The sequence below is a fragment of the Mastomys coucha genome, unplaced genomic scaffold, assembly GCF_008632895.1.
Source record: "Mastomys coucha isolate ucsf_1 unplaced genomic scaffold, UCSF_Mcou_1 pScaffold6, whole genome shotgun sequence".
Taxonomy (NCBI): domain Eukaryota; kingdom Metazoa; phylum Chordata; class Mammalia; order Rodentia; family Muridae; genus Mastomys; species Mastomys coucha.
In genome coordinates this window covers 130,862,408-130,874,204 of record NW_022196912.1, presented here as the reverse complement: position 1 = coordinate 130,874,204, position 11,797 = coordinate 130,862,408, and the positions used below count along the sequence as shown (strand labels likewise).

The window sequence follows — 11,797 nt, the reverse complement described above, 5'->3', positions numbered from 1 at the left end:
GAGGCTCACAGCCATCCATCGAACTGAATACAGGGTCCCCAGTGAAGGAGTTAGAGAAAGGACCAATCTTGTGTGTGTTTTTGTGTGTGTGTTCATGTTGTGTGACTGTGTGGTGTGGGTATGTGTGCCTATGTGTGACTACACTTTCACATGGGCATGTGAGCATTCAGAAATTGACACAATGTCTGCCTCAATCACTTCACCACCTTTTTTAAATTTATCACTGAAACTGTAGCTCACCATTGGCCAGACAGGCTTGCAGGGAAGCCACAGGACTGATTTCCCAGTGCTGGGATAAAAGACACTATGGTGCCTGAATTTTTATGTTGATACTAGTGATCCAAACCCAGATCTTCATGCTTACATGGCCCACATTTAACCAGCAAAGCCATCTCCCTATCTGCAATTAACTAACATTCTTTACAGGAACCTGGTCATTAGACCCCATTTAATATGTGGAGAAACAGAACTGGGAAATGTTTCTACAGTGATTTTGGTAGTGAGTATAAAATGACCAGTGATTCTCATTTGTGTGGGATTGAAGGCATTTTCCGAATATTAAAGTGTTAACTTTTTTAAGCTGGGAGAGTTGGTCAGCTGATACAAGCACAGAGGCCCTATCAGTCTGACTTGCAAGTCCATGCTCTGAAGAGCTGTTCATGTTAGGAGCTTATTCTAAGCTCAGGCTCCTCAGGATGGATTTGAATGAGGCATCTGTACTTATTGCTAGCTGTGACACCTCCCAAGTGTTGCCTGTGAGGAAGAAACAGCAACAGAAGCATCTCAGGAGTTGGCTGTGGATGTCCGGGTTGTACGGCATATGTACATGCTTCATGCAGGCCACCCGGCTCTGTAAGTGTTCACTCCTGGTATTTATATGTGAAGAAAAGAGCTGACAACCAAAGAAAAATCTGGTGATGGCAACTGTGGGTGAGAAAGGAAAGCACTATCTTGTACGTTTAGAATTCTAGTGTTATTTAATGGCACAGAACACAATATGGCCTTTAGGAGGTGCTGGGTGTCACTGTTAAAAAGGAAGTTGGAGCTGGGCCGTGGTGGCACATGCCTTTAATCCCAGAACTTGGGAGACAGGCAGGCAGGTTTCTGAGTTCGAGACCAGCCTGGTCTACAGAGTGAGTTCCAGGGCAGCCAGGGCTATATAGAGAAATCATGTCTTGAAAAATAAAAAAAATAAATAAAAAATAAATTAAAAAAAGGAAGTTGTAGAAAAAATGGTCATATCAAAACAATGGCCTGGAATGACCAGATGACTCAATTTTATCAGTATGCACTAACACAAGTAAGGAGGAACTATATCTGTTATGTTTTTGTGTGTTTTTTTAATGTCAAAAATCAACTCTGTAAGTAGGGTTGTGTGTGTGTGTGTCTGTGTGTCTGTATGTATATGTCTGTCCGTGTGTCTGTGTGTGTGCCTCTGTGTATGTCTGTGTGTATGTTTATTTGTATTATGTTTACCACTTTTACATTTGACCACCAAGAAATGGACCAAAATAACAGCTATATTCAATTGTGCATAATTCAGTATCTATGTCTATCTTTTGTCTGAATATTTTATTTTGGTCTATATTTTCTGAGCCTGTTATCCTTCCCATGCCCTGTGTGTGTGTGTGTGTGTGTGTGTGTGTGTGTGTGTGTGTGTGTATGCGTGAGCACGCTTTGCAATTCATGCGACCTTGTAGAATCAGCTCTCTCTGCCTTTGACTGTTGAAGACTGACTTCAGGTTGCCAGGCTGACACAATAGGTGTCTTTTTCTGCTGAGCCATTTTGCCAGTGAGTATTAGCCTAATTTTTAACTCATTTTATTTTATTCTCATAGATAATTTTCAAATACCTATGGAACATAATGATACAATAATTAAATATTAATAAACTGCCAAATTTTAGAGTATAAGAATGAAAGTTTAATTTCTTAACATAGCAGTCAGTGGCAGTTTCAGATACACTTGGATCTGTGAATACTTTACCGGTGTCTCTTTGCACTGAACTCTTGTGCATGGACTGTGCCATTTGGGAAGCTTCACTTCCCACTGTCTGTCTTACCAGCTTCCAAAGAAGGCCTGACACTGCGTATCAAGTTCACTATATTCTCTCCCATTCCTAAGACTGCTGGGGGAAGGAAAGAGCTCTGGGAAACAGAAACAGACCTAAGAGTGAGTCTTCACCTTGAAACTATGTATCAGTTGCCTCTGCTATAGCAATTGATGGCACCACCCAGCTGCCCTCCTGGAAGCTGTGATGTCTTAACACTCATCTTTCCTGCTGGACATGAACTTGTATAGAGAACTCCTTGGGTTTTCATTTAAAAATTGACTGTTAAGTCAGCTCTGAAGCTTTGTAATGCCTAGGTCTTTCTCTGACTTTTTTCCTGATTTTTTTTTCTCCCAGACAGTCCTGGTACACACACCAGAGACAACTCGTCTTAGGTATTTTACTGAGTTGCTACTTGACAAAGGCAAACCGCTAATGCTGGTTGGAAATGCAGGAGTGGGGAAAACAGTCTTTTTGAGCGACACCCTGGCAAGTCTCTCTGAGAACTACATAGTGTCCCGTGTGCCTTTTAACTACTACACGACATCCGCAGCCCTACAGAGTAAGTGCCTCTCCTCTGGCTAGACAGAAAGGACACTTTGCTATATGGTCTACACATCTGCTTAGATCTCTGGTGAATTTTTACTAAGCATCATCTTTGATAAACATTTTAACTATTGCTATGAGTTTGTTCTGTGTTTTATTTTCAGACAAAAATAAAAATCACCATATATCCCAGGCTTTCCTGGAACTCCTATCTCAGCCTCCTCAGTGCCAGGGTGACAGGCATGTGCCACCATCCCTAGCTAAGTTTGACCTTTATTTCACTCATAGTCTAGTTGGGTTATTACTTTATATATTAAAATTTTACATTCACAGTGATAATTGTGCCACCTCTAAACCATTTAATTTCCTGTAATTAAATCATGGAACTGGCAATACAAGAGTGTTAAAGAGGGTCCTCTTGTTCCTCTTTCAAACAAGGAATTGATTCAGGAGACAAAGTATATTAATGATGTGCCCAACTTTGAGTTATTAATTACATTTCCATTACATTTTTTCAGTGTGTGGGTGGTACACATGGTGAAGACAAAGAACAACTTGCCAGAGCAGTTCTATTTTTTCACTCTGTGGGACCCAGAGATCAAGCTCAGTTTATCAGGCCACAGGACTCGTACTTGCTGAGTCCTGTTGACCTTGTCATTCAGTCACAGATATATTAGTGTGTGTGTGTGTGTGTGTGTGTGTGTGTGTGTGCCTAATGTTGACCTATTGGGTACATTTATTGTCATCAGAAGAAGCACAGGGTGGAGGAGACACAGCATGAAGAGCTGATGTCAGTACTCCTGCCACTGCTCCACACAAAGAGAGGGACAATACAGCATTCAGGTCTCAATTGTTGATTAAAACTGTTGTGTGGCTTTCCAGTTAGTATCTTGCCCCCCTCAATGGTTTGATGTTGTTATCGTGTGAAATACAGTGAGCCTATATTACCTAGAGTATTTTGGAACTAGACAGCTGATCACCCTGTCTACAGCATAGCTCTGATTGGGCCTCTTGGGAAGAGGAATCTGAGGTCAGGAAGACCAGTTCCACTGAACATACCAGCTAATGTTACATGGCCCTGGGCCTGAGGCCAGAGAGCAAAGGAGGTGGCATCAGAAATATAAGGACATGGTATGAGATACCATTTGTAGATTGTCATTGGTCAGATGGAACCAGAGTGAATTCTTGTTTGGCTTTCCAAGCTAACTGAGAGAGTTTTGACCTCATAAACAGGAACACATGAGCACACAGGAAAGAGGAAAGAACTCTGTGTGTGTGTGTGTGCGTGTGTGTCTGTCTGTCTGTCTGTCTGTCTGTCTGCCCCTCTGTCTGTCTGCCTATCTGTCTCTATGTATGTGTCTGTGTGCCTTTCTGTCTCTGTGTCTGTCTGTCTTTCTGTATGTCTCCCTGTCTCTGTGTGTGTGTGTGTCTGGGTATGTGTGTGTCTGGGTATCTTTCTGTCTGTGTGTGTCTGTCTGTGTGTGTGTCTGTATGTATGTATGTCTCTCTGTCTCTTCTCTGTATGTTTGTTGCATGTCTGTCTCTAGGTCTGTGTCTGTATGACTCTATGTGAGTGTGTGTCTGTCTCTTTCTCTGTGTCTGTCTGTGTGTAAGTTTCTCTGCCTCAGTCTGTGTGTGTGTCTGTCTTTCTCTGTGTGTGTGTTTGTGTGTGTCTGTCTCTCTGTGTGTCTATGTCTAAGAGATAGTGTAGAGATGTATTTAGAAAGAGACACAAGTGGCAGTGGTACTAACCATCCAGCACCTGGAAACAGTTGTCTGCCAAAGGTTTTTTATCTACTGTGCACTTCTTTGTTTATTTAACAAATGATGAATAACAATAAAAATTGTCATCAGCAGGATATAGCAAAACACACACACACGCATGCACACACACACACATACACACACACACACACACACACACACACACATGTCCTCTTTGACCCTGAGTTATTGGTAGTCTAAAGAGTCAACATGACTAGATACTGTATCTGAGAAACACAGTACTCGGGACTCTTTCCACCCTCAGAGTCATCAGTCACATAGAGTCACACAGAGTCTCACACACACACATGCACACACACACACACACACACATGCACACACACAATTAGATACTGTATCTGAGAAACACAGTACTCGGGACGCTTTCCACCCTGACTCAGAGTCATCAGTCACACAGAGTCACAGTCACAGGAAAAACACCACATCACACTTGGGTGGGTGACCTCTAGTTAACAGGAAGCAGATGAGCAGGGACCAAGTTTACAGACAGTTGCAGCCAGAGACATATCTCTGATGAGAAACCAGCAACCATGACATAAACAAATCAGCATGAAAGAGGAAGTAAAGACAGAAATGTGACATCCCATCAGTCATTTGTAGACAAAATTATCTATATATTTTTAGGAATTCTTGAAAAACCTCTAGAGAAAAAAGCTGGTCGTAACTATGGTCCAAGAGGAAATAAAAAACTGGTTTATTTCATTGATGATCTGAACATGCCTGAAGTGGATTTGTATGGCACTGTCCAGCCTCATGCACTGCTTCGGCAGCATATTGACTATGGGCACTGGTAAGTAAGTCTCTGTATTGTACTGCCTATCAAAACCTCATCTTTATAGGAGGAAGACATTTGAAAACAGAATTGTCCTGGGTTGCCTCATCTTCTGGGAGCATTTTCTGTATCTTCTATTTGTAACCTTGTGCATTGTGTGTGTGTGTGTGCGTGTGCGTGTGTATGTGTGTACATATATGTACATGTCTGTACATATATGTTTGTACAGATATGTGCACATGTGGAGGCTGGAGCTCTAAACCAGATACCAGATCACCATCTTATTTTTTGACACAAAGTATTTCCATGAACCTGGAGCTCACTGGCTCTAGACTGGCTGGGCCCAGAGACTCTCCTGTATCAACTGCTATGAGTACTGGTACAAACTGTCATGCCTGCCTCTCACTTGTGTACTGGAGATCTAAACTCAGGTCTTCATGCTTGTGTGACAAGAAATTTGCTGACTGAGACATCTCCCAAGCCCTCCTTTATATACCATTTCATCCTATCAAACAGGACAGTTTCCCTTCATATTTTTGCAAGATTGGATTGAGAAGTAGCTGAGCAACATAGCAACTGTATAGAAATTAAGTCTCACTACATTAATGAAGAAAATCTTGGCTTTACCCTGTAGGCTGTGAATGTTTGATCATATCTGAGCACTCTACTTTACTATCCATGACAGTAGACACAGGGTAAGGTTCCCAGAATGCCCACTAAGCTATACTATGAGGACAGCATGGCTCCCAGCCATGGTAAGAGCCGCAAAATTCAATAACCAGTAATAGTTTATATTGGTATGTTAGAGCTTTCGCCTCCATCATCTTCCATTTTCTAAGGTACGGTTTTGATGTCCCTCAGATATGACCCAGAAGGTCAAGCTTGCAGAATTATTGTGAAGATAAAGTGTCTGTGATTAAATCCTTCATGAGCTGGTGACTTGCTGTTTTGTCACCTCATTTTTAGATTTGAGGTTCTGTTTTCTCTCCCATAGGTACGATCGACATAAAGTGCTGCTCAAGGAAATCCGCAACTGTCAGTATGTAGCCTGTATGAATCCCATGGTGGGTAGCTTCACGGTCAACCCAAGGCTGCAGGTGGGTTTACACACACTCTCTCCAGTGCCCTCAAATGTCATACTCAAAACTCTAGATCATGCTGGCTATGTTGGCACGCTCTTGAAATGCCAGCACTGGCAGGGTGAGAGTGTAGGCTCAGGCAGCCGGGTTAGGAGTTCAAGGCCAACCTAAACTACACTGAATTCCAAGGAAGATTGAGCTTCATGATGAGACTCTCCCTCCATCAACAACACCACATCTTGTTTCTTGGTGCTTATGAAGTAAGATTCCTATTTCCAGTTAATTAAGTAGATGTATTCTTTCCCAAGCAATATAGAATTTTTAGTTAACTTTTACATTAATAGCAAAATAAGTCAGAAGAATTTCTGTCTAGTCCCTCATCCACCCCCCACCTGCTACATGTGAACTCTTCTTAACCTCTTGCATTAGTTACATGTGATGAGATGATGCTGACACATAATTACTAACTAAAGCTCAGAGTTTCTACTGGGGTTTCTTCTTTGTCTTACATATTCTGTAGGGTTGACAAATGTATAATGACAGGTGTCCACCATTAAAATATCACACAAAATAGTTTCTCTGGCTAAAGACCGGTCTGCTATGTGGTCACCCTTTCTTTGCCTCTGCATCACTGCAACCATTAATCTTTTGAAAATCATTTATTTCCATTTTGTTATTATGGTTAAATACATGTTACATAAAATTTATTAGTGCAACCAACTATTCTAAGTATGCAGTTGAATGTACTAGATGCTTTCTTATGCCATACCATCTGTCTCTGTGACATTCTGATGTGAAACTGAAACTCTGTCCATTAGCAATCACACCCCTGTTGCTCTCTCCTCTGATACTCTCTCCCTCTCTCCTCTTTGCCTAGGCAGATACCATCCTGCTTTCTGTCTCTGTGACCATGACTTCTCTAAGTATTTCCTGTAAGAGGAGACCTACACTGTTTGTCTAAGGACTGGTGTGCCTCACTTAGTGTTGTGTTCAAGATCACACATGTAGTATATTGCAGAATTTCCTTTTGTAGCCTGGAGGATGAGCTGTTTTGACTTACATACTGCATTTTGCCTGTCTGTTCATTTACTAGTGAACACTGGGTCACTTCCATCTTTTTGCTAGGATGAATAAAAAACATAGGTACACAAATATCTCTTGGAAATCTGCTTTCAATTCTTTCAACTGTCTGTCTACCCAAGAGTAGAATTACAAGACCAGACAGTAATTTGGTTTGTAGCTTTTTGAGAACCTGTCATTTTGTTCTTTCAATCTCCATGCCACCTTTCACCCCTACCTATGGTGCACAAGGGTCCCAGTTTCTCCACATCTTTGTCAGCACACAATTCCCACTTTGCTTCTTTACAGCAACTGTGCTAATGGGAGTGAGGTACTATTATTATAGTTCTGTTTTTGCATTTCTCTGGTAATCAGAGATTTGAGTATTTTGCATGCATTCCTTGTATATTTGTATATCTTCTTTGGGAGAGATGTTATTAAAAATATTTTAATTCATTTTTGGAATAAACTTTTTTTGGTGTTAAACTTTAGGTATCTCCTCCATATTGTGGTTACTAAATTCTTAAGCACTGATCACCTTATTATCTCAAAAATTTGTTATTCTCCAAAATAGTCTGTAGTGAGAATCACTTTTTAGATTGGCTTATTTTAGTCACCCAAGCCATCACAATAACTACACAGAAGGTACTTTCTCACTTAGCCGAGTTCTGCAGGTAAGCTAACTGTTTCTGCTGGCCACTTTGAATAGGTCACTTTGAATGTCTGGGATATGACTCACAGCTGATCTTGTGTGGCATAGGTCGGAGTGGTGACAATGACAATATGCCTCTGCCTTCGTCTTTTCATCCTTTACAAACTTTAACAGCTCAGGGAAAGTCAGAGGCTTAAGGGAACAAAGATGGAGACCAAGACTTGCCAGTGACTAGCATTCTCTCTGTGGAGTCAAACAGGTTACATGGCCAAACCTGAGGTCAGGGAAGATAGCAGTCATAGATTACATGGCAGTGATACTACGTAAAGAAGAGAGTAAAAACCAACTATTCGTTTGTTTGCTTTATTTGTATGTTCTGCTTTGACTGTCATCTCTATTTTGTACTAATTGTTTTTCAGAGACATTTCACCGTGTTTGCATTCAACTTTCCATCTTTGGATGCACTGACCACCATCTACGGTCAGATCTTCAGCTTCTATCTCCAGCAGCAAGCATTCTGCCCATCGGTTCTCAGGGCTGGCCCCTCTTTGATCCAGGCAACAATAGCGTTCCATCAGACAATGGCAGAGAGCTTTATGCCCACAGCTATTAAATTCCATTACAATTTTAATCTAAGAGACTTATCAAATGTCTTCCAGGTACCTCAACTGGCAAGCTAGCTTCTTGAGTGTCACAGTAAATTCTGGCATTCATTTATAGAACAGTTTCAGTTTTAAAGCTATGCTTTGTTGTATCATGTGTCTCTTTTCCTCCTAAGCCTCTCTGTCAGGTCATGACAAGCTGCTGCTCTGTCTTTCTTGTCAGTGAGATGGGGGTCTCTTCAGGTTGCACTAGATATCTGTGCTAATACAGCAAGGCATCTGAGACTTGGTAATTCAAAAGCAATGAGAATGTATTGTTCATAGTTCAGTGGTGCTGAGAAGTCTACAGCTGAGGTAGTAGCAAGTTCAGCATCTACTAAGGGCCTGGTCTGATGGTGCCTTGAACATTGCGCCTCTTTATGGCAGACAGGATAAAAGTGCAAACACTTAGCACTACTAATATGAGGTCACCTCTCTTAGGAAAGGCCCCACCTCATCATACATCCACATTGGAAATTAAGTATTTTTCCATTCAGTGTGTGGTGGGAGGGTATATTCTACACACCCTTGTGGAGGTCAGATGACAGCTTTATGGAACTAGCTCTCTCTAACCTTGACAAGAGTTCTGGGGGTTGAACTGAGGTCATCAGGTTCATCAGGTTCACCCACTGATCTGTCTGTCTCGCAGCACCCAACTGCGTCAAACATAAATTTAGGGAGACATACAGACCATGGTAGATAGTAAGTTAACAATAGCAGTAAAGTAGAAATATGAACCTTGTAAATTAATGGCTTATTAAGTGCCAATTAAGAGAAATTGATCATGGTTTTGCATAAAACATCAATGTTATCATTTTAAACACATATTGAAATATGAAATTTTAAATTATAGATCATTTTGTTTGATATTGAAAATTATCTTGATTGCATAGTGTGTTAGGGACAGACCCAGAGACCAGGGTTCCATTATCCCTCTCAAAGACATTGCCCTAGTGACCTAAAGTGGGGTGAGGTGCCATTGAGATTCAAACTATAGCCTGTAGTAAAGGGGGCAATATTTACTATTAATTATATAAAGGAAATTATAAAGAGGGAATAGAAGGTCTGGAATTTTTAAAATGGATGTGGTGTACTCTACTATGTACAGTGAAGTACCTGGGAAGTTGCCTAAAATTCAAAGATCCGTTGTGCAGGAGAAAAAGACAAAACTCCCAAACTTCTACAGCTCTCTTTAGAATCACTCCACAGAAGCGTCAGAGCCCTACAGCAGCAACAGACAATAGCTTGTGATAACACAGTCCATTTGCTTTCACATTTGCATTTCTCCCACCTGTCAGAAAGGCTCTGCTTAGTGAGACCTTGTCTAAAGCAAGTCTTCCCCTTAGCCGAAAAGGTGACCTAGGATATGATCCTGCCTGCTTAGCCTTCAGGTCCAGGCTGCCAACTACATCTGATACCTTCAAACATTGTCAGCCTCTCTCAGATTAATCCTCCACGGCATCCTTCTGTTCTCATGGGTGGAGAGCAAGCTGGCTACTCTCAGGTCACCTGCACCCCAGATGCTGAAGTGCAATGTTGGTGGGTACAGGGGGCATAGTGAATCCATGCTAGTCCTGGGTTAACCTTCCAGGATGATCTATGTTTCAGTTTTGGGTGTTTTGTTTTGTTTGTGAAGTAAATAAGTTAGACTGGCTTGCATCAAGGAAGTAAAAACACGGAAACTGTTACTTCATTCTGATTATACTTTGGTTTCATAAAATCTGTTAGAGACTGAGATACCTATATGTGCGGAGATGTGTCAGTTAGCTCCCACTGACTTGAAATGGTTTTAGTTACATTCCTTAAAGTTGTTATGATGAGGGAGCTGGAGAGATGGCTCAGGAGTTAAGAGTGCTTGTGGCTCTTGGAAAGGTCCCAGGTTCAGTTCCTAGCATCAACATGGTGCTTCACAACTATCTATAACTCCAAATCTCAGGAATCTAGCTCCCTCTTCTGAACTCTGAGAATTCTGTTCTACATGGTATACATCCATACAGGGAAAATACTCATGCATATAAAATAAGAATTAATAATTTTTTAAAAGTCATGTATGATGAGGGATAGAGAGATGACTCAGCATTTGAGAGCACTGGCAGTGCCTCTAGAGGACCCAGGCTCAATTCCCAGTAACCACATCTGGGCCATAACTATCTGTAACTCTAGTACAGGGAACCTGATAGCATTGTCTGGCTTCCAAAGGCACCAAGCACTCATATGGTACACAGACACGATTTTTTTTAAATGGGTACGATACTAAACTCTTATGCTCCTGTTTATCTGAAGTGAGTTTTATTTGCACATGTACATACATACCCTCTCCTGCCTGTTTGTTTCTTTCCAATTGCTAAACTCAGTATAGGTTAAACAAATACTAAAATTGTTTATTTAGAATGGCATTGTCCTCTGAATTAAAGCTATGTACCCCATCCCGTTTATACAGGGAATTTTGTTTGCCTCTCCTGAGTGTTTAAAATACCCAGAAGACTTAGCACGCCTGTGGCTTCATGAAACATCACGTGTTTATGGAGACAGACTGATAGACACAAATGATTTGGACTTATTTCAGAAGAAAATGCTGGAAACTGCCGATAAGTACTTTAAAGTAAGTAAGTATGAGAGTTCTCTGTTCACTGGGCTCCAGCTGGCATGAGGCTGGCGTTAGAGTCTGTGAGCTGCAGATGAGCAAGCATATTGCCCTTTCCTGCAGTGTCTGAGATTCACAGACATACTGGGTCCAGATTAAGGAGCAGTGCCCTACTTCTTCATGTGCAGATCTGCTGGCTTGTGATTCTTAAGGTGGCTCTCATACCATGGTCTCTGCTTCCTTCTGCAGGGTGCAGATGCTAACACGCTGCTGCAACAACCCCTTGTCTATTGTCACTTTGCCAGTGGCAGGGAAGACCCTTGTTACATGCCAGTGAAGGACTGGGAAGGACTAAAAGCAGTTCTTACGGAGATGGTAGACAACTACAATGAACTCCACTCTGCGATGCACCTGGTGCTGTTTGAAGATGCCATGCAACACGTGTGAGTGAATTGGTCATGGTGGCTATCAGCCAGCAATGGTTCTTACAGCATTAAAATAGGCACTGCTGTAAATTATGTCAGTCTTAATCATGTACATGCAGGAAAAGTATTTTCTAGAGGGCCACAGATCCAATCAAAACATTTCATTTCACTGAAGTCCTTTTAGAGAAGGCTATTAAGCAAGAG

At 41.5% G+C, this 11,797-nt stretch overlaps 1 protein-coding gene across 10 annotated transcripts in view; it reads left to right on the top strand.

The window, feature by feature from the left end:
- Positions 1 to 11,797, top strand: part of Dnah11 (dynein axonemal heavy chain 11) — a 328,931-nt gene that overhangs the window by 179,973 nt on the left and 137,161 nt on the right. For 9 of the 10 annotated variants that reach the window (XM_031357847.1, XM_031357834.1, XM_031357835.1 and 6 more), the window contains 6 exons: positions 2,408 to 2,612; positions 5,006 to 5,171; positions 6,148 to 6,250; positions 8,363 to 8,602; positions 11,025 to 11,186; positions 11,418 to 11,611. In XM_031357847.1, coding sequence (XP_031213707.1) covers positions 2,408 to 2,612; positions 5,006 to 5,171; positions 6,148 to 6,250; positions 8,363 to 8,602; positions 11,025 to 11,186; positions 11,418 to 11,611 — 1,070 coding nt within the window. The remainder of the gene's footprint in view (positions 1 to 2,407; positions 2,613 to 5,005; positions 5,172 to 6,147; positions 6,251 to 8,362; positions 8,603 to 11,024; positions 11,187 to 11,417; positions 11,612 to 11,797) is intronic. The other variant, XM_031357836.1, reaches the window with a different exon arrangement.